Raw genomic sequence first — 23,377 nt, forward strand, 5'->3', positions numbered from 1 at the left:
TCTCAGGGCCAGGGACTGCTGCTTCATTCTAAACAAGGCTTTTTCCAAAGCATGTTTTCCTGACCACAGGAGTTTTGGGGAGCTCAATCACAACTCTTCTGAAAGCCCACTGGAGAAGACATTTCTGTCTGCACTGCTACACTATTTCTATAAAAAGAGTCATCCAAGGTCAGCTTTCTTGGAGGAAGCATTCATTTACAGGGATTGGCTCCCTCCCCAGGGGAGAAAAGGAAAAAACACTCAGTTAATGCCTGCTTCAGGCTACTTGCTCTTTCTTCATGGTTTTCTATGCTCCTCCAGGCTGTGAGGGAAGTATGAAAAATGCCCCCATAAGCAAACAGGGAGGATTTAGGGATAAGATATAAAGAACTTAGTTGTAGGTTTTGACCCTCTAGTCCCTTCATTGGCCTCAAATGGGAGAATTTGTTTAGGAACGTCCAGTACTCTAAATTAACTAATAGGTAGTTATTTTTTTCTCTTTTCTTTCCCTCAGTTATTTCAATTATCTCATCAGTCTTTCAGTTGTAGCCCATAGTTTTTTGTTTTTTGTACTGGGGATCGAAATCGGGACCTTGTGCTTGCAAGGCAGGCATTGGAACCACTGAGCTAAATCCCTGGCCCTGTAGCCCGTAGTTGTGGGAGGGATGGGAGAAGGAGAAAGGTGAGGAAGAGAAGAGAAATAATATTTATAGTCTCATAACAGCCTCACAAGAATCCCATAAAAAGATATGGTAACATGTAATTAATACAGTTAGGCTCAGACAAATTAAATTGGTCACTTAGGATCCCACAGCTAATATGGCAAAGCTGGGACTAAGACCGAGTTCTGCAGGACATGTGTTCTTCCCAGTACACTCTAGTAGTGTTGAGGAAGTGAAAGAAAATGCCAAAAGAACTCCTCAGGCATCATCCACAAGGCTTTTCCTTCTGCATTTAGTGTGTTAAGAGGTGTGGGGGCTGTGGTACCAATACCCTCATCTCCCACATATATTCAGGAGACAGAGAGCTTAGGAATTTCCAATACCCTTCAAAAGGGAGAATACTCTGGAGGCCTCAAAAGAGGAGCTAACAGCTACATTTTTAAAATGTAAGTCATTTTGGTTAGGAAAAAGTTATTGAGAATTCCGTGTGTAACCTGGCAAGAATGTTGCTGTGGCCTGGAAAATCAACTCTTACCCCTAATGGCACACTTATTTTCCATAACCCAATGATAGTCCAAATGTGATTGCAGGTCAAGTTGTTCAGCATCAGGTGACTTTTAAACATACATGTTTTCTATTATTCTAATCTTCCTCTTGTTCTTGGAGGAGGGGCTTAGTTCAGGCCTTACATATATTGGGGAAAAGGATAGTAAAGTGGTAAAACAACTTTGCTTGTCCTTATGCTTATCTTCTGTGTGTGTGATATGGGAATGGGGGGTTGAACCCATGCTAGGCAAGTGTTCTACCACTGTGCTACATTCCAGCCCTTTTTTTAAAATTTTGAGATAGGGTCTAACTAAATTACTGCTCAGGCTGGGCTTGGACTTATGATAATCTTCCTGTCTTGGCCTCCCATTGTGTTAGGATTACAGGCATGTGCCATCATGTCTGGCTTGTCTGTGTTTTTTTTGTGTTTTTTTTTAAAATCAGGTTCTCACTATGCAGTTCAGGCTGGCCTTTAACTCACTACATAGTGCAGGCTGGCCTTGAACTCACGGCGATCTTCCTGCCTCAGCCTCCCAAGTGCTGGGATTACAGATGTGTGCCACCAATGCCCAGTTTGTGGGTTTTAAATAGTGAAGAGAGAAGAAATCATGCTCCTCTCTTAGGCCTCCCATAACTGGGGACGGGCAGTAGTAAAGGTATGGAACTCAATGCTATTTTTTTGTCATTCTACTTGTACCCTCAGTTATAGTTTTTAGTCTCAAACTCCAGAGCCAAGGAACCTTTGAGAAACCATGAGGTTGTGGCTGCCACCTACTGGTGAGATGCCTGTGGACTCCAGGAGAGACATTAAGAGGGCTCCTTTGCAAAAGGTCCACTCCAGCTTAAGTCAACTGAGCAAAAGGTGATCACTGGCCCCTTTATTCTCAGACTTGCTGCTGGGTTTCACATGTTTCACTGAAATATGAGATGAAGGTCTGCTTGGACAGAGGCGGCCTGCCAAGAAGGGCACAAGCACAATTCTGCCAGTACTAATCTCAGGTCTGTGACAAATGCCTCTTGCCATAGAGCTAAAGGTAACTATCCTTTCTTAAAGTTTTTCTTCTAAAGGAAAAGCCATAGTGCAAACACAGTGGTTGTACATGTGTGGTCACTTCCTTCATTTTTACACTGTCATATACCACTTGAGAAACTGAACAATAATTATTCTTGGGCTCAGCAATTTTAGTTGAGAGCCCTAAGTACTGACAACACTAGTCAGGGAAAAAGAAAAATAACAACAACAAAAGGCAGTAGGATAAGGAAGGGATAAAAAAGGGTAGAAAGAAGAAAAAAAGAGATAGATACAGCAGGGGTGAGGGGGGCTGGTGGTATAACTTTAGCAGCTACCATAAATGTTTCTGGGACAAGAAATTACTTAGGATAAAATACTTAACTTTGGAATTTGTGATCATGATTAAACTCAAGAGTCAAATCTCTGAGGGAATAGAGATCTCTGCATCAAATAGTGATTCCTATCTCCAAGTCATAATCTCTAACCTAGTAACATTTTCCCTCCAGGCAATGAGTGAGTCAGTGCCAACACTGGAGGTTTAGGATTTATCACTTGAGATATACACTCTAAAATTTGAGTCCCAAACTATTATCTCTTATCTCTTTCTCTCTTTTTTGTTTTATTTTTTGAGATAAGGTCTTGGTCTGTACCCTAGGCTACCCTTGAACTACTGATCCTCCTGCCTCAGTCTCCCAAGTGCTAGGTTTATAGGCATGTACCTTTACACCCAGTTTCCTTTCCCACTCTTTTTGTCTGTTTTAGATATGGATGGCAGATGGAAGGTGAGGCAGATGGAAGACTAACAGGAAGAAAAGGAAATAAGACTGTAATAAATACATTTTAGGACAAAAAAAGAACTAAAAAATATTGGGACTTTGGAAAAGGGAGATAATCACACCCAAAAGCACAGTAGGAGACAGCCAGAAGGAGCAGCATAGAATTTACCCATTTACAGGTTTGAGCTAAGACACAAGCAGAAAAAAGCACATATACATGCAATGACTCAGTAGGGAGCAAGGGAAGCTGATATAAGCAAGACTTTATAGGGAAGATGGTGGCAGAAGAAGAAAGTCAGCACTACAGAGACTGATTTAGAAACTGAAATGAAGGACAAGAATGATCTGCATGTGGGTTACATTTAGACACCAAGTAGTATTCCTAGATCTTCTCTGTCCTTTCTTTAAGCTTCATTTCATGGTATTTGAGATGGGGCAGCGCTGAGCCATTTTGGAGTCTTTACACTTGAGTGAGTTTCTAGTTCCTAAGGTAATAGTGCTTGGAACCTGCTTCTTGTGCCTAAGGAAAAGCTATATCTAAGGTCACACTGGACTAACTGAGCAGGGGGAAATGAAGCAGCTTGGCACATGAAATAAGAACTTAAATGACAGCAAGAAGAAGTAGAGATGTAGGGTTCCTGATTATCAGAGAATACTGCAGTGTAAAACATGGGGCTCTAGCTCAGCATGGTGGTGCACACCTGTAATCCCAGCATTCACGAGGCTTAGGAAGGAGGATTGCCATGACTTTGAGGTCAGTCTGGACTACACAGAGTTTGAGGCCAGCCTGAACTACATAGAGATACTGGCTCAAAAAACCAAAAAAGAAAAAAATATATATATGGGGCTCTACTCTTGCAGAACTCTGTTCATGGAAGAGACTATGTGAAGATCTTAGCACAGCCAATATCAGAATATTAAAGTGGCTTTGAAACCTAGAACACTGAAGTTCCAATTTTGAATAAGACCTGATTCATAGGCCAATGACTTGTATGGTCTGCCTGGAAGCAAAACGTTCCTCAAACTCTAATTGCTAGCAATATCTACCAATCCAGCAAGAGAAGGAGAACAATATAGCCCTTTTTTGGTATGCAAAACCAAGACAATTTGGGGGGTCTTTGAGTTTACACTCATGTTTTTATTTTCACCCTATACCACAACAAATAAATATGTGTTTATGGCTCAACATATTCCATCAGACTATGGCGAGAACTATAATCTTTTTAAGTTCCATGCATGAATACAGCGAGCAAAATCATCTTGCTAATTGTACAGAACATAGAAGTACAGTAGAAATGCAATGTAGGGTAGATCTGATTGACAATTCTTAGGAAGAAGATGAAGTATAAACCAAAAACATAAAACAAAACAAAAAAACAAATACCAGGCTGATTTACTAAGTGTACTTTGACCAAACCTTTGCCCCACCTCTTTTCTCCTCACAGCTAACAAATGAAAATGGGGGAGTGGCATATTTTTTAAAAAAATGATCCTTTCTGTCACCAACAGCACAACCGACATGACTATACAACCAGAGCTTGCTTGAATCAGAGGAGAGGGGGCTCTTACACTGAGTGGTGACTCACCTGTGAGATCATGTGATTATTCAAGGGTGGCTGTTGCTGAGGTGTGGGTGGGAGAGAAGGAAGTGGCTGCTGCTGCTGCTGCTGCTGTTGTTGTTGCTGGGCAGTACAAGGGAGAAGGCCCCGGACAGACTGGGGTGAGGTGACCTGGTTGCACACTTCTGGGGCACCTAGTGCCATACCTAAGGCAAAGAGGAAGACAGACCCAGAGTTGTGAACACAAACCATGAATATAACACCTGAAGAGTCCGGCTGCAGGGCTCTACTTTTTCCTTGCCCTTCCTCTTCATTCCTATCTGCCCATCCCTCCTCCCTTTCTGAATATCCATGCATAAACACACACATTTCAGCTGCCTTGCTGATAGGCACTTCCCTCCTACCAGGTTTCTGCTCTCCATGGACAGGAATCATCTTCACTGTCAGTGTTTGGCTGGAGATTGAATGAGATGTGAAGTGGTTGAGGCATCTCCCCTGAAGTGCCTAAAATCTGCCTATAGGGCTGGGGATTTAGCTCAGTGCTTCCACCGCCTGCCTCACAAGCACAAGGTCCCGAGTTCGATCCCCAGTACCAAAAAAATTAAAAAAAAAAAAAATCTGCCCATCATGATTAGATGGCTAAAAATATGAATCTTTACTTCCTGGAAAGGTACAGATTCTGACCTATTTTCTCTTTGCTTTCTTCTCAACTTGAAGTATCTCTTATTAAAGTTGCTGAGAAGGCAACTTTGCCTTTTCTAGCACACACATGAGTACACATTTACATATGACACCCCCACACCATGCCAGGGATGGAATCCAGGGCCTCAGGCATGCTAGGCAGGCGCTCTACCACTGAGCTACACCTGCAGCTTTATACTCAACATTTACCCAACAATTTTTCCCACTTTTTGGCTCTCCAAAGAATGCACACATTCACACAATATATTTTTTAAAAGAGATAAAAAGATTTATTTTGGCTCAACATACAACATACTGTTATTAATGTGGAAACTAAGCCACCAGGTTTTTTTTTTTTGGTACTGGGGATCAAACTCGGGTCCTTGTGCTTGCAAGGCAGGCGGCGGAACCACTGAGCTAAATCAAATCCCCAGCCCAATATAACATACTTTCTCTAACCACTATATGCCAGGCATCGTGTGATGAATGAACTAAAGACACAAAGGTGAAGGAAACACAATCCTTACCTTTGAGAGGCACAGTATCTTCTGATGGAAGATAGACATCCATACAACTATTACAATTTGATAAGGATAAGGGATTCATCAGTGATAACCACAGCAAAGTTGTACCACACCAAAGATGAGGAAGCAATGATTCCTGGCAAGACCAGGAAGGATTTAAAGAGGAGATGACAGGAGAGATGGGTATGAAGGATGGTTAGAAGATTTCACTTAGAGAGGGGCTAAAGTTAATGCCATATTCAAGAAGTAGTTGGAAGGCTGGAGAAGGATGGATATCTGAAAATGAGACTGCAGTGACAAAGTAGAGCCAGGAAGTTATGTTGTACTAAGTAGTTTGGACTTTATTGTGCAAGTGATGGAGAAACATGAACATTTAACATGGGACTGATATGATTAGATTCATATTTTAGATTGGTAAATTGGCTCTAAAAAGGGCTGAGAATGAAGCAGAGAGATCTGCTTGGGGGCTAATATAATTAAAATAATTAAATAAAAGTAAATAAATAAAGGGCTGGTTAGTTGTAAAAACACTGGAATGAGGAAGGAGGTAATAGAGAAAGGCAGTAGAGACCTGACAGAGGCAAAAATCTTCATTCTACCAATGACTACCGAGGATAAGACCTATAGAACTCCTGGGATGGGATTCAAGCAATGCTTCAGAGGGAGGAAGGTGAAGAGAAGTCTACTGCATGCAGACAGCTAAATGCCCCTCTGATAAGAGTACAGTAAGAATAGAGGGAGATAAGGAGAGCTGAAGGTGATGATAGGCCTTCGTGTGGAACATATGAATGCTCCTTCCCAGTGACTGACCATCAGAGAAGCAGCCACAGTAGCATCCCTCTGAAGTTCTGGCCTGTTGGTGACTACAATGAATTACAAACAGCTATACTCTAAGGGCTTTCTTTGCTCTAGAAACCCTATTTATAATCTCAAGAGACACAGAATGAAGGTAGCTATCATTTTTGTCTTAGTATGTAACCTGAACATGGGATATCTCACTTTAGTCAGAAATCATATAAAAAACCTAATACTAATCTTTCACAAAATCAGGACAGAAGGTTTGAATGAAAATCAGAGAGGATCCAGACATGATGATGCATACCTGTAATGGGAGGCTAAGGCAGGAAGATTGCTGCAAGTTTGAGGCCAGCCTGGGCTAAATAGTGAGGTCAAGGCCAGTCTGAACTGCATAGCGAGACACTGTCTCAAAAACCCCAAAACAGGCGGCTGGGGATTTAGCTCAGTGGTTCCACCACCTGTCTTGAAAGTGCAAGGACCTGAGTTCAATCTTTGGTAGCAAAAAGGAAAAAAAGGATCTTGACATAAATTAGGGCCGGGGATTTAGCTCAGTGGTTCCGGCACCTGCTTTGCAAGCGCAAGGTCCCAAGTTTGATCCCTGGTACCAAAAAAAAAAATTTAAAAACCCCAAAACAGGGCCAGGGATTTAGTTCAGTGGTTCTGCCACCTGCCTGGCAAGTGCAAGGTCCCAAGTTCGATCCCTGGTACCAAAAAAATAAAAAAAAAAAAATAAAAGGGCTCTTTAAAAAAAACAAAGAAAAAAAGAAAAAAGGAAAATCAGAGAGGGACTAGATCCAAGAATGGATAATTGATCCAAGAAATCAAATTTCTCCTCCTTTGGCTGTTTTAGGTTTCCAGGACACTATACTGGGATAAATATATGTTAAAAGTATCAGTGATAGGGGCTGGGGATTTAGCTCAGTAGTTCCAGTGCCTGCCTTGAAAGCACAAGGTCCCAAGTTCGATCCCTGGTACCAAAAAAAACACCAACAAAACAAAACAAAACAAAACAAAAAAATAAAATAAAAGAATCAGTGATGTATAAAAGACAAGCAAAAAGGGGAAGTATGTGACATGGAAGGAAAGAAGCTACAGTACCTGGCCTGGAGAGCCGTCCTGCACTGCCACCTTTACTGCTGCCAATGCTGTCACCTCGGGTGAGGATAGAGATTCCGCTGAAGCTGCTGGCTTTGGTGACAGGGGGTCGCATGCTCCGGACAGAGCCATCCGAGTCTGTACTGCTCCAAGGCCGGGGCTCCAAGGATTTGAGTTCGCTGTCTGTGCTGCTCTGGCGGCTGCTTGAGGTGCGGCTCAGCCCTTCTCGGTGTCCCCTGCAGAGACCACAATGGTCAGAGCATCCCCCACCCACCACTTCAGCAGAAGGGCCAGGAGAGAGTTCTTTTCTATTCTCTCAGTGATGAAAAAGGGGTAAGGATTAGGGGGAGGTGGACACTGACTTCTTGTTAGTTGGCTGGCCAACTAAGACTTCATGGAAACAGACAGAACAAAATCCAGTACAGTAACAAAGAGCACAGAGGCATATCTGAAAAATAGTGCATTGGCAGCTAATTCAATACATTCACTGAACCAGAGGTGGATGGAAAACCACATACAAGATGCTGAGATTGGCTGTGGTCCTTCCCCACTCACTGTGGAGATCCCACACATGCAGGAAATAGTGGGGAGGAAAAAGGCAGAAGCTCCTTTTGAGAGTTCTTAAAAACAAAAGGCCTCCCCGAAGTTACTATTGCTAGAAGGCATGAGTAGCCAATAACATGAATAAATCCCACAAAAGATCTTCCATATAACATGCATCTAAGCCAGCAAAGTGCTGCTTTGGCCACTTTTCCAGAGGTTAGAAAAAAACAGTATAGTTATCAGTCTGGTAATACGGAGTTGACTCCACCTGTTATGTGGAAGTTCCATGTTGGTATCTGGGAACAATTGGTTCTAGAGTCTCTAAGGGCTGAAGTCTTTAGCAATATCAAGTAAATATGCCCTCGGGACTCAAGAGTGGCAATGGGTCTAACTGTACCTAACTGCCCCTGTAAAGTAAGTCTCTGACTTACGAACATTTGAGTTGTAAACTTTCACTGGTGTACTGTCTAGACTCACTTTGTCAGGTTATGAACGAATCTGACTTTAAACAATTCTCACAGAACAGAACTTAAGTCGGGGATTTACTGTATTGATAATCCCACTGCCTTAGAGAAGGCACAAAACTATTGAGAAAAGGGCTTCTTCTCTTGCTCTTGAATATCATAGCTATCCTGATTTTATAATCACTGTCTGTATTATAAACAGCAGCATGTGTCGAGATAGGCGGGATTGGCCCAAAAATCTTGTCTTATTCAACCCTTATTCTTTTTTTTCCTGGTACCAGCTATCAAACTCAGAACCTTGCACTTGCCAGGCAGGTGCGGTGCCACTGAGCTACATCTCTGGCCCTGGCCCTATTCTTTTTTTTTTTGGTACCAGGGATTGAACTCAGGTCCTTGTGTTTGTGAGGCAGGCAGTGGAACCACTGAGCTAAATCTTTGGCCCTATTGATTCTTAATGAGAAACCAGAACCAGAAATTTTCTTTTTACATCCCCCCCCCCCCCACGCTCCGGCCCCAGTAACTACTGAACTAAGGAAACCAAATGGCAACAATTATAAAGATTTGGTTTGTTTATTTATTTTGGTTTTATGAGACAGGGTCTGGCATGGAACTCACTATGTAGCCCAGGCTGGGGTCAAACTCACTATAATCCTCTCCCATCAGCCACCATGCTCCACTTAACAAATACAAAGATTTCGGTATATATATTGGGGAAGTTAGGCAAAAATCATAGTAGCTTGGGTGCTCTCCTTTTCACTACAAACAAAACATTATTCCAACTGCCTTAGCTGCAAAGGCATTAAACTCAGAGCTATTCTAATAAAGTGGATTTTTTTTGTTGTTGTTATTGTTTGTTTGTTTCTTTTTGGTACTGGGAATTGAACTCAGGTGTTTGCACTTGCAAGGCAGGCGGTGGCACCACTGAGCTAGATCCCCAGACCATGTTTGTTTTGTTTTTTGAGACTGGGTCTTGCTATATAGTTTAGGTAGTTCAGGGTAGCCTTGAACTCACAGTGATCCTCCTGCCTCAGCCTCCCGAGTGCTGGGATTACAGGTATGCACCACGATGCCCAGGAATAAAGGTATTTTCTTAAGGGGGTAAATGAAGAAAACTTCTTTTTTTTTTGATACCAGGGATCGAACTCAGGACCTTGCACTTGCAAGGCAGGCGCCGGAACCACTGAACTAAATCCCCGGCCCTGAAAACTTCTTTTTTTACTATACGACCTACTTCAAAGGCAGTGTAGGAAAAATGGGCACATGCTAGGGTCACTTTTTCAATTTTTATTAACCAAACCAACCATGAGGCGCTAAGAGCATGCTGGCACAGCTAGTTAGGAATGTGGTAATTCTTCTCTGCCACCCCAAGGAGATGTATAAAGAATATCAGTGCTTCTCTCTGTATAGTTAGAATGGGGGTTGCAAAGTATTCCTGTTTCCCCCAAACCATAACCCTTTCTCTTGTAATGCCAACAGTAGAATGGGAAACAAGAAAAGAGAAATAAATTAGGGTCCAAACCAGACCCAGTGAGAGCCAATAGCTCTGTCTCAATGGACAAAGGCCAGTCTACTGACAGAATGCAATAAAAATGTGTGTATATGTGGGATAAGGAGGTACAGCAGTGGTAACAGTTGAGTGCTATTCATTTAGACATTAGGGGTTTGAATTTTGGAAGACAAACTAATGACCTTTTCCACCTAAACCAAACATTTTTCTATGTATTAGAGCAATCCTGCCATTTATTTTCTCTTGCTATCAGAGGTAGACAATATGGCAATTTCAAACCAAGTACCTTGGGAAGCTGGGCCAAAATGGCAGTACTTTTATATTCATCTAGTTACCCCAAGACAATGATGGCCAGATGCTCAAAATGTGGACTGCCTGATGATATTCTGACTAACCCGGGTCAGTGCACTACTTGAGAGTCAGAATCTAAGTTGTGTTTTGTCAAGAAAGAGATCAGTTTCTCTCTCTACAAATAAACTTAATTCCCAGTCATGTATCTTTCACTTCTCTAAAAATATGGCAATTAGGGATGGCCACCTAGATTCAATTCTGAGCACCAGATTGGGTTGAGTATATGTTAGAGGTAGAGGTAAAGGATAAAGAACATTCACATCTCATATTCCTGTAAAATCAGACCTTAGTTTTTACAAGTATATTTAACGTTGGGGAAAAGTCCAGTTAGTTGGATCTGAGGAGTAGACAGGGAGGTCTGTGGAAGAGATGGCAATAAATAGCGATAAGCCTCACTGTGACTTATTTATCAATGGAATACGATATATTTTTTCCCCCTGCTATCAGGGATCGAACTCAGGACCTTGTACTTGCAAGGCTTGCTCGGTGCCACTGAGCTAAATCCCCAGACCTCAATGGAATAGGATCTGCCAAAGAAGTTCCCATAGTTACTTCCAATAGGATGATGGAATCTGGTGTATCAGTGTTTCACAAACATAAACTGAAAAAGAAAGGTATGAAGCTTTAAGAGAAGATCAGCTTCTATTCAGTGTTCTGAACTAGTATCCAAATAGGGGAAGAAGTTACCCCCTTAAGAGTCTGTGATGCTACATTTTAGATGATGTAGCTCTTTAATCAAATTTCAGTTTGAAAAGCAGCAGCTTCAAGGAGATCTGGTGAGGTAAGGGCTACACTTGCTCACCAGATTTTCAAGCTATTATCTGCACAGTTTGATGTAGACTGATGCTCCACAAAAGAAGGGCATAATTCTTAGGAGTGAATGTGAATCGGGGCTCCAAATAGAACACTACTTAGAAAGGAGTGATGCTTGCAGAAAGCCAGTGTGGTATAATAAAAAGAACACTGGACAAAGAATCAGCCTCAGTTTTACTAACAGCCATGTAAACTTGGGCTAGCTTTTTATCTCTGCTTTTGTTTTCCTAGGTGTAAACCAGCTGAACAAATCAGGATGTTGAGAAAACTGAGTTAGATAAAGTACACTTTGGCAACCATAAGTACCATACAGGAGTGTGTTTAAAAGTCCTTCTTTTATTACGATATATTTGGGATGAACTATGACCGTGAAGTATAGAACTATAGACCATAATTTTTTTTCAAATGTAGGGATTTTATTTATCTTTGCTATCACTAACAATGCAAAGTGTTCTCTGCCAGGGGTTTTCAGATGGGCCTGAGGCTTGGATAGTCTAGGAAAAAAAAAGAGTTCAGAAAGATGGAAATCCTCCACTGCAAGAATGAGAATTCTCACTACCTTAATTTTTACATAGTTTGACTAGCTTTAGAAACAGGGAAGGTACATCTAAAACACTAGGAATAAGGTTTCTAGTCAAATAGTCCCTATCAAGCTTAGGATTAAAAAATTGAAAAACCCATCAGAAAAGGTTATTCCCTAATTATAGTGTTAAACACTCAAGGTCTTTGTACTCCATAGTTTTCCTGTTGGTAAACTGGGAAGAATACTTGTAAAATGAGTTGGTACTAGTGTAGGGCAGTAAAGTAGTTCTTCTCTCACATTCACCTTGTACTATCCTTTGGAATGGGACTGAGAGACTGAAACAAAGGGGAGATTCTTATGACTGCTTCGGGGAAAAACAGAGGATATTATGCACTGGGGAAGTTAATACAGTAAGCAGCAGTTTTTGCCCACATGAAAGGTAAATAATGGACAATCATAACTCTAAGTCCATTCTCAGGCAAATGGGTCCTTTAAGTTCTTTCTGAGGTCATCTTACACATTACATTGTCTTAAAAAGAAAACTACAAAGAGGGGTTCATACGTGTATACATATTATTTTTTCCCAAAGATACAAAGCATTTCTTGTGCTGGGTGAGGGATAAGCTTTCCACATCTTTCCAGAGTCTCAGCAAAAGAAGCCAGAAGACACACCCATTCTTTTACCTTACTATATATATAGGTTTGAATTTTTAAAAAATGCCCAAATTCCAGCAAAGTTCTGGGAGGGAGCAGTACCTATCCTAGACATTGGTCCTCTTTACCACCTATTTATGACTCAAAGTGTAATGAGCAACAATAAAAAATAAAGTAATTGAGTAGGAGTCATTTTTCTTAAATGGGGAAAAATATTCAGTGTTGCAAAACCCACAAATTTAATTGTTCCACAAGCAGCCATGCATGGAGCAAACCCACTCTGCTGAGAAGATTACAGCAAAACAAAATAAAAATAAAAGAGAGAGATACAGATCACACAAAGGTACCTAAAAATCTGCCTTCTCTTGTGAGAGCTAGAAGAAAAGGCTTCTTTGGAGAGTCTGTTGGTTAACATCCAAAAAAAGAAAAAAAAAAAGCATCATTACAGGATTATATTAACCTCACTGACAAAGCTCAATGAGAAGCAGGGAACATGCTAAATGGTACTAACCTGATGTCATTTAGATATCCGTTCTGGCCAGTCTAGGTAAGGGGAAGAAAATGGAAAATAACTTATAAGAAAACAGCATGGCATAACCGAAAAGGAAGTCCGTGATGCTATGAATACCCAAGGTCCTCAAACCAGGACTCACCCCACCAATAGGGAGAAGGAACAGGGACAAGATAACCCACACCCAAACAGCCAATCTGACTTCTCACCTTTAATGGGAAAGAGCATTCATCATTTTTAGCCTTTCCACAGTGTTTAAAAAAGAGATAAAAAGAGGAGTATGGAAAGGAGCAAGAGAAAAGTTATTAACCTAATTACTAGTTCCTCATTAACTCTAAATTTATTGATTTAAATTTATTTTAGGAATAAACTGAGCTTAGTAATTGATGTATTTGGTCTTAAAGGGTGTGTTCAAAGGAGAGAAAAAGGGAGACTCACGAGAAAGAAACTTCATTTTTTGGAAATAAACCTCAACAGCTATTCCCTTTCTGTCCTCTGCACTGGCCAAAATGAAGGATATTGTGATCTGAGACCCAAGATGGGTAGGTATTGGGGAAGCAAGTACTTTTTAGAGCCTAAAACATGTGAAAATTAAAAGACTGAAATATTCTCACTAGGGATCATTTTCTGACAAAGCCACTGAGCTGAATGAAGTGAGCATTTAGTGGACTCCCAAGCCTTAGAAAAGGTACCAAGGGTGTCCAACTGCTGGGCAGAGTGGGTTCCACACAGAGCAGAACCTATTTGGGCAGCTTTCCCAACACACAACTCAGGCTCCAGGGAAGGCTGCTGCAGCAGCATTTCCATCCGAACACTCTTCTTGCCACTTCCCTTTCTTTTTAGCCTGCCTCCTGCCCCCTCACCCCCACCCCAATCTACAATTCCACCCTTAATCACTCCCTCTGACTGGCCAGGGTCCTCTTCACATGAAATCTTTAGAGGATGGTAGGGTTTGGCCATTTATCCTTGTCTAGACCTTCTAAGATTCCTGATGCCTCTACCATGACAAGATCTAGGAAGTGCTGAAATGAAAGTGATAAATCCGTAAGGATTTAACAAAGAATGCATATATTAGTAGAGGCTTGAGAGACCAGAAATCAGGAGAAAAAAAGGAGAGAAGAGCTAAATTTGTCCTTGTTATGGCTGTAGGTAGAAATATTCTATTGTTGCTGATAGCAAGCCCCAATACACTACTATAAATTGCCTATGATTCAGAACATCTGTGGCTTTGGTAAGGGCTGGTATAGCATAGTAGTCATTTCCCATGTGTCAGCAAAGCAGAGGAGAGTATCAAAGATAGTTAGCTAGGCTATGTTGTCTTTGGGACTTCTTAATCTGAAAAGCCCAGAACAAATCACTTCTCGGCCTTTTGGTTAAGATCAAGTGTGAAAAGCTCAGAACAAAGCAAGCTATCAAGAGGCGGTTTATATTCTGGATAAGAACATGAACTCTGGAGCCAGATCGCCTAAATTCAAACACAGCTCTTTTGCTATCTAGTAATGTGACCTTATGTGATTACTTAAACTCCCTGTGTCTATTTCTCATTTATGAAGTGGGGAAAACAATGTAACTCACTTCATAGGCCTAGTGTGAGGATTACATGACTTAATCTACATAAAGGGGTAAGAATAATGCCTAAAAGATAATAAGCACTACATAATCCATCAACCTTCTCTGTCCACAATTAAGGGTCATCACTGGCTATAAATGACATCTGTACAAATGACATCTCTCCTCTTATTCCACCCAACAGGTTTGCAGGTAAAGGTAGAAAACTCTCTCTGAGCTATTCTGACTCAGAATGGAAGTCTATAAAACAGAAGATAAGAAGACTGTTTCTCTTTGGACTTCTGGCCAGAAAGCTTGCACTGTTTCAGTCCCCAGTGAGGATCCTTAGAAGCACTTGGTTTTCTTGAGGCAATGGAGCAAGTACACAGGAGTCCAGTTTTCTTTTGAAGACAATATATTATTTTTTGGGGTCTTACTGACAAAGGAAAGAGTGGAGGAATGGGAGGAGAGTAGTGTCCACCTATGTGTATTGATTTAAATTTTCTTTGTTGCTAATCTGACTGTGAGATGGTGTTGCTATCTGGACCCTATATTTTCTGGAGATCTATTCATCTCTTGAACCCATTTCCCTTCCTGAATTTATACTAAACTTCTCTTCAACTGGTAGACAAAGCCATTCAGATACAGGGGCACCAAGTATATTTAACATGGTCTGCCATTAAGGATAAAATTGCCTAAATTAATTCATGTTGCCCTTTGGATCATGGAGCAAGTCCTGTTCTAGGAGGCAAAGTAAGAGATATAGGAAGGAGACTTCCCATTTAGGTAGTGACTGGAGGGAATTAGGAGTACCTTCTGTGCATGTGGAATGTGGAGCTTGTAGAGGATGCATGTTAGAATAGCACTCTAACCATCACCAGCATATCCTAAAAATAAAGCTGGGCAAACAAGATGAATATAAGGCCTGTATGGACCCCAAGTCTTCCACTTAGAAGGAAAGATGCCTAAAATGGATAGTGGGAGTGTAAGAGGGTAAGTGGGAGGAAGGTTTGACAGGCAAGATTCAGGGCCCTTCCATCAGCCCTGCTAAAACCATTTCTATTTTTAGTCTAATCATATTTACCAAATTCAGCCACTCCAAGTTTTAGTTCTCTTTATGTGCCATACAGCAGAATGTATTATAAGTAATAAAAATAAAACTCTGTAGCTTTCCAGTAGGCCACACTTAATTTTAGAGACCAAATCTGGGATTGGCTGATGCTGGCTAGAAAAAAAAGAAAAAGAAATAAACAAAAAAAACCCAATAACATTTATGGAGGGTTCATTCCATTCACAGTTCCAAAGATTTAGAGCTAAAAGCTATGGGCTGACAACTCTCAGAAGCTACACTTACCTCTCGGGCAAATATTCTCTCTCGGACCCTTTGATATTCCTCCTCTCTCTCTTCTATTGACTTGCTTCTCCTTCCATCCTGCAATGGAACTCTGATCTAGATCGATGAGCAGAATTAAGCTAGTTAAGTTCTCCTCGTACTGCAAGCTCACTGCACACCAGCAAGGAAGAGAAACCGGGAAAGTTTATAGTTGCCATCCAAAAAATGAGAAAAAAAAAAAGAAATAAAATTTCCAGTCCTGGACAGGCTTCACTGGGTACATCTGACCATGCAGTTTGGGAGAGCAGGTTTTCTGGATGGTTGAGGACTCTCCATCTCCCCACCCTCCCAGTAAATGAAGAACAATAACTATTTATAAGGACTGGGTTGCTTCCCTATAATAATCAGATACTGTCTACTCAATAAGGATCAAGAAAACAGCCCTGGGAAAATAAACGTTGTTTTAGGGAAAGCAAGGGATAGCAGGAAGCTAGAGCAGGAGAAGAAACAGATGTTTACTAGAGAGCTGAATGTAGAGGAGGAGGTTTGCAATCTAGCACATACCTGACATTATCCCTTCTTTCGTCACTAATGCCATAGCCTGACAACCCAAGTCACACAGAGCTTAGCGAAGGGGGCCTTGGAAATGAAATCCCAAAGGCGAAGCTAAACTCAAAGCCTCAACATTCTTTCTCAATCACAGCAAGTGAGAGCAACAAAGAAAGAGAAATTACAGAAATAAAGAAGAAAGAGAACAGAGCAACACAAAGAACAGAAGAGGGGAAAAAAAAAAGAACAAATAGAAAGATGGGCAGAGACAGGAACAGACAAGTGAGGTATAGTGAAGGGAAGGGGAGAGACACAAAGGGAAAAGAAGGAAAAAGAGAATAGAGAACTTTATGTTCTCTGACACATGCAGTGAGGTGACTAGCAGGGATGTCTAAGCAGATCACTGCCCTGGTGAGCCATCATCTAATTCCCCCTTATTGTCTTTTCCTTTCCTGGTCTGCCATTTATGAACACTGTCCTGGGAGGGTATAACAGAGGACCATTTTCCATACTGCTTGTAAAGACAAGGAACTCTGAGAAAGAACTCATTAAATGAATGTCACCGGGCTACAGGCTCTGACCTTCAATCCAAAGGGTTTGAAAGCTTCAAATGAACTAACATGCCTGCTACTCTAACTAGGCTGATGCTCTTGATCTTCACCAGTCTCCAAAGGCAGCCAACAATACCAGGAGTATTTGAACAGATTCAGTTCTCATTCTCCTTAAGAACCTACATTCTACCAACTGTCCTGCAAATTACATTCTAAGAAGACACAGGACCTTAAGGAGCTCTACTGTCTTTAGCACCTAGCACTGGTAAACCAATGGCAGAGTGGTAAGAGGATAACATGCTGTGAGGTCAGATAGAATCCCAGCTCTGCCACCACCAAGTAGTATGACTTCAGGCAAGTAACTTAACATCCCTTAGCCTCAGTTTTATTATATGTAAATTAGGGCCAATAACCCATCTACATTGGGTTGTTGTAAAGAGGATTAAAAGAGATAATGCATATAACATGTTTAGAACACAGCCTAATTCGGTAAAAACAATAAAATAGCAATATGAAGCTTATTATTAATACCTGACAGAAAGTACAGAGATTCTACCTTATTATGGACCAAGCCTAAAGCTGAGAGATGAAAAGTTCACAAGGACAGATCCCACTCTGCCCAATGTGCCTCTAGGCCTCAATAATTCCTGATCCACAGAAAAAGGGTTTTGGGAAAATGGAGAGAAGGGCATCAGGATGGAAAGGCTCTTTTGTTGTTTTTATTTGTCTTTCTGTAAGTTTCTTTGTTTTCAGTCAGACCCAGCGTGTTTGTCTATATTTGATAATGTCATTTTCCTCAAAGGACTCCCTCTAATATTCAAATAACAAGCAAAAAAGGTCCTGGTCTGAAGACCATACCATATCCCAAGAAAACTAATTTTGACTCTAGAAGTAAGATATTGTTACAGTTACAATTAATTAGCAAGACTCATATTGGCTCTACCCAACCACACTCTTCCAATCCCTTTGGAGGCCAAGCAGAGTCAGACTGGATCTAAATCCTCTACTTAACTAGGAAAACTAACCCCTAAACAATTACTATCTAAAGAGTGGGCCAGGGACCAGCCCATAAATGAAGGGATAAGACAGGTTATTCATTTCTTATTCCTCCAGGAGTTTATATTAAAGGGGACACCGTCTGAGGTTCCCAGCATCAAAAGTCAAATTAACACACTCACCTTGGTGGAACGAGTTGGGAAAAGATTAAGGAGTTTGTAGAAAGGGATCAGAGACACCTTTTTAACTGGTTAAATTAGACCACATCTTTAAGGGTTCTAAACTAGCTTTGAGCTAGGATAAGAATGGAAGTGGGATAAAGTAACTTTTGGTGCTTCCTGAAGGAAACCCTAACAATTAAAGAAAAAACAAAAAAGAATGAAACCATCAGCTGGATTCAGAATGAGGCATATGGGGAACTATTTTGTCTAAAATGATATAGAGTTAGAAGTCAGTGGTAGACCCAAGGCATTCTAGGCCAAATGAGATCACCTAGCAAACCTCAGCACCATGTCTCTCTGAGGCTAAGAGGGTGGCATCCAGCTCAATTAGTGTAAATCAGTCCTCAATATTGAGCCAAAGCCAATTCAATACAGCACATAAATTTTTTCATTCTAAGATGGTCTGGGTTTTCTCCATCCCACAAAACTTGTCCCTTCCCAGTTTCTCTTACTGCAGTCTCTCTCTATAGGCCCACCCTTTTTCCATTCTTCACCTGATTATCATCTCGGTCCATACTGGCATCATCTCTCTTGAGAATGAATCTCTGTTGGAATTCTGTATTCTTCTCATCCTTTATATGTTCTGAGAATCTCTGTTCAGGGCTGAGATTTGGAAAGACATGTGAGAGGAAGGGAGGAAAAAAACCTTTTTGTTAGGAATGAGATCCTCTAGGTACAGATCTCTTAAATTGTATGACTCTGCACATGCCTGTAATCCCAGCACTCGGGAAGCTGAGGCTGAAAGACTCCATGAGATCGAGGCCAGCCTGGTCTAAACAGTGAGTTCAAGGCAAGCCTGAACTACACAGTGAGACCCTGTCTCAAAAAACCAAAAAGAGGGCTGGAGATTTAGCTCAGTGGTTCCGCTGCCTGCCTTACAAGCGTGAGGTGCTGCATTGGATATCTGGTACCAAAAAAACAAAACAAAAACAAAAAAGACAAAGAACAAACAAACAGACACAGACTTCTACTCAGGGATTTCTAGAGTAAAAAGTCACAATAAGTTTTAATGAAATCCTGTAGGTCCTCTTTTTTTTTTTTTAAACATCCTGTTTTGTTGTACGGGCAAAAAAAATGATTAACTGAATCAGGATCTTCTGTAAGTGGATCTGTTCTTTATGTATCTGTAACTTTTTCTCCACAGTTGTACCTGTATATAAGTGAACGGGAGGGGAGGCTAGGGCCAGTCTTCACAAAATATCAATGCCTCTAGAATCTGTCTCTAAGCCTTACAAAAAGTAGGAATTGGTGATATAACCCTGTTCCCTCCCCAAGAAAAGATACCTTGATCCTATTCATTCCTTTTCTACCCTAGCAGATTATCCCCAGAAATCTTCCCAATCCATGGTTTTCTCCCTTACATTCTTGTGTTGCTGGTCTTGTTGATGATGACAGCTTTCCCAGTTTGATCAACATTGTGGTCCATCCCAAAATAGGCAGCTACCCGGTGTAATAGCATCCGGTGATATGAGGTCATCTGAGGAAACTTCTTGAACTGGTTACTGAAGGGAAACCCAGGAGGAAAAATGAAATAAGACAAATGACAGCAATAATGGTCAAATGTTAATTTTTCTTAGCAGTGTCTAAAGTGGAGGATTTCTTAGGAGAAAGAAACATTTTTAAGAAAAATAGATATTTACTCAGTGGGAAACAAAAAGGTTTCTCTCAGTATTTGATAGATTACTCTGATCTATTCTCTTCATTAAGACTAGTTCTTAAGGCCTCAGTCCCACCCACCTGGATGATGTCTGACAAAGGAAAAATGTAAGGACAGTAAAATCTGGGAAAAGGCTGACTTGCTGAGAAGATACAAATTCTTTTTCAACTCAAGTTTATGCAATAGATTTAAAACCTTACTTTGTTTTCACAGATACAATTTTTAAATCTAGTCTGATTGCTTCTCCCTAACTCCTTTGTTCCCTCATGACTAATTGCTTCAAAATTTTCATACTGAAGGAAAGATGAAAGAGGGATGTTCTCAATTGTATCTAAATTTCTTTCCAGTGCCCCTTCCCACCTTTAAGTGTGTATTTCATACAAGTAACTTACTTGTTGTCATTAATAAATTCCAGAATCTCCTGTTCTAATTTTAGCAGCATCATTCTGTCCCTGTTTAAAAAAAGATTAAAACAAAACAAAACACAGCCCTCCCATAGACATTGAAAACAGATATTGTAAAAACAACTTATTCATACAGAAGCTAAAGGGAGGGATATATCCACACTCCAATAATGGACAGTAAGGCAGAGGCTACAGAGCCTCACTAGCCTGTCCTATGGTATTTTGAAGAAAAAAAAATAACCCCATTATACACTTTCAAACCCCTTCTAATCATGTACTTTGGTCTTCACTTCAGAAATCTGTTAGAGCATAGTCATATAAACACATACTTTGTACTTAAAAATCGAATCAATATTTACATCTCGTTATTCAGAGTTTTAGAGTAATTCTCTTTAAGTTATACATAAGTCAATTTATCTTTTTCTTCTGTGCCTCCCAAATCTTCATATTTCTTTTTCTCTGCTACAGAGAAATTCTTCTTCCACATTTTTTTTCTCAATTCTTTCAAAAGCAGAAAACTCAATGTGAGGGTCTTCTGAATCTCTCACATAATATAAAATTATACTACAGAAAGATTAGGGGATGGGATGAACAGCCTAGATTCTAATAATGTAAAAATAATGGGAAGTTGCTTGGCCTCTTGGAATCCTGCTGGCTACGATCCCCTTTCCCTCTGACATCAATCATGTTATTACCTTGGGTTCTTTTTCAGTGTATTTACAAGAAATTCATGTAGATCTATTCCAGTGGAGTCCGTATATTCTTGGCTGGAGTCTAGAACCATCACAGAAAAAATTAAAATAAGTGAAATTCTTGTATGGTAATTAATCCCAAGCCAAAGCCCACAACCTCATCAGGGAAGATGAGAATAGAAATGTAGAACCAAACCTCAAGCCAGCAAGTACCAGGTTTCAGGATGAAAGGAAAGAGTGATATGGATCCAGGCACCAAGACAAATGAGTGATGGGAAAAGCCCTCACCTCTGGATAGCATCTTCCTTGGGGCCTTATCTTTACTTTTGTCCTTGTCCTCTTTTTCAGAGACATCTTTTATGGATTTTTCTTCCTCTTTGTCAGAGGGGCAGCTGATGTGCAACTGAATTATATCCTTAAACAAGAGGAAAGAATATAATCAAAGAGGAAAAAGATTTTAACTCTCTTTACAACTCCCTTGGAATCTCAATGGAAACAAATCTTGGGGTAGCAGCTCTATTTATAGAAGAGTATGTACCATTAGTTAGTTTTAATTTATGGTCCACCAAGAAGAAGTGGCCAAGCTTTTCTGCTAGCAGTCACAATTTACTACATGAAGAGCTCAAGTTACAATGAATGTTCCTGGCATAAGAACTGGAGGGTAATGGTTCTAACTAGTAGAGAGGAAGGGTGTGCATGGGAAAATGGGGTCAGCCCTGGAATCTCCTTGTCTACATTATCCTGTGTCATCAAGATACTGAGACGACTTATACTTCATGCTCTCACCATGCCCTGCTTTACTGCAACAGCTTTTGTTTTAAAGTATCCTCTTCCTTAATTTCCAAGCCTGATGTTGATGCTGTGATTGCTACCCTATACTTCACCAAATACTTCTATGGTCAAAAGCTACACTTGCTGGGTGTGGTAGTGCATGCCTGTAACCCCAGCACCTGGGAGGCTGAGGCAGGGGGATTGCCATGAGTTCAAGGGCAGTCTGGACAACATAGCGAGAACCTGTCTCAAAAAAAAGAAAAAGAAAGCTACACTTACTGTTGTAAATGACCTACCTGGGCTTCTAGTGGCCCATCAGCAAATGGAGTAGAGGACTCCTCACATACTGCCAGACTGCGTACTAATTTCAGCTTGGAATTAGACTGAAAAAGATAATCATCCATACATTCCATTAGGGAACATTCTGAAAACATCCTCTTTAGATCTGTTAGTTGCTGTTTCAATTAAAGAGGAGTTTTGTTTTTGTTTTTCCAAATAGGTCTCACTTGCCAATTTCTATTTCATTCAAAAGGTAATTCTGCATTGCTTACAACAGCAGGTGTAAAAGCAAAATGACTACCTGGGACAGATAGTAGGAAAGCCAATTCACTCAAGACTTCTTTTCTCTTTAGCCCAGTGATCCAATTCTAGACTCAAAAGTTTAATGCAGATATGCAGTAGCACAGCACTGTAGAAAGTCACTGGATTTGGGTGCCAAAAGTTTTAGCTTCAACTCCTGGTTTTGCACTTACAAGCTATAAAGTAAATTACTTAATTTCTCTGGGTCTGGGTCTGTTTTTCCTCAATAAAGTTGAGAAAATAAAAATACCTAAAAGGTTGTTTAGAGTATTAGATGATATAAAGTCTACAGCATACATATCATTAAATAGTGCTTGGCATACAGTAGACAATAAATACTAAATGACTCTAAATCCGAGGTGGAAAGGGTATGGAAAGAAATGACTAAGAAAAGTAAAGACAAAGACAAGGAAAACTTTATAACACTTGAGATTTAATGCAATAAAAATCTAATCCACTTGCTTTATTTCTCCTGGCTGGTAAATCTCAAAAAAATCTGAAATTCACTATGCAAATTACTGCTTTACTATTCCCCCAAAGTAAAAAATTGTAGAGTGACACTAGAAAGAGACCTATAAACATTTACTGAGACTCCTTACAATAAAACTAAGGCACACAGTGAATACAAAAGCATAAAGCAGAGCTGGGGATGTAACTTAGTGAAAGAGCACTTGTCCAACATGCATGGGGGTCTAAGTTCTATCCCCAGTACTCTCAAAAACAAAACAAAACAAAAATATGTGCATACTTTAGAGTAATATAAGAAAAGAATTCATGAGTCTGAAGAAATAACTTCAAGCCTAATTCTACCACTAACTACTCAATGTTTTTTGTTAAATCTATTCAATTTCTCTGGCCCAAACTTCCTCATTGCAAAATGGGGACAATAACTGGATTATTTATCTCAAAAAGTTTGGGAGGATAGAAAATAGCAGTGAGCACCCTGTATTCTGAACTTTATTTATTAATTTTTTTGGTACTGGGGATCAAACTCGGGTCCTTGCGCTTGTGAGGCAGGCACCAGAACCACTGAGCTAAATCCCCGGCCCTATTCTGAACTTTAACATCAAGGCCATTA

General features: G+C 40.5%; 1 protein-coding gene across 19 annotated transcripts in view; it reads right to left on the reverse strand.

Moving 5' to 3' along the window:
• Positions 1-23,377, reverse strand: part of R3hdm2 (R3H domain containing 2) — a 171,103-nt gene that overhangs the window by 17,818 nt on the left and 129,908 nt on the right. For 8 of the 19 annotated variants that reach the window (XM_021241510.2, XM_087192176.1, XM_004861236.4 and 5 more), the window contains 11 exons: positions 22,017-22,103; positions 21,238-21,364; positions 20,953-21,031; positions 20,246-20,305; positions 19,558-19,698; positions 18,691-18,799; positions 15,901-15,996; positions 12,999-13,030; positions 12,835-12,888; positions 7,636-7,868; positions 4,562-4,740 (listed from right to left, as the gene is read on the reverse strand). In XM_021241510.2, coding sequence (XP_021097169.1) covers positions 4,562-4,740; positions 7,636-7,868; positions 12,835-12,888; positions 12,999-13,030; positions 15,901-15,996; positions 18,691-18,799; positions 19,558-19,698; positions 20,246-20,305; positions 20,953-21,031; positions 21,238-21,364; positions 22,017-22,103 — 1,197 coding nt within the window. The remainder of the gene's footprint in view (positions 1-4,561; positions 4,741-7,635; positions 7,869-12,834; positions 12,889-12,998; positions 13,031-15,900; positions 15,997-18,690; positions 18,800-19,557; positions 19,699-20,245; positions 20,306-20,952; positions 21,032-21,237; positions 21,365-22,016; positions 22,104-23,377) is intronic. The other 11 variants (XM_004861239.4, XM_087192182.1, XM_087192180.1 and 8 more) reach the window with 4 other exon arrangements.

The sequence above is a fragment of the Heterocephalus glaber genome, unplaced genomic scaffold (assembly GCF_053883595.1).
Source record: "Heterocephalus glaber isolate CG9 unplaced genomic scaffold, H.glaber_assembly_v1.0 deba00001569, whole genome shotgun sequence".
NCBI classification, from domain to species: domain Eukaryota; kingdom Metazoa; phylum Chordata; class Mammalia; order Rodentia; family Bathyergidae; genus Heterocephalus; species Heterocephalus glaber.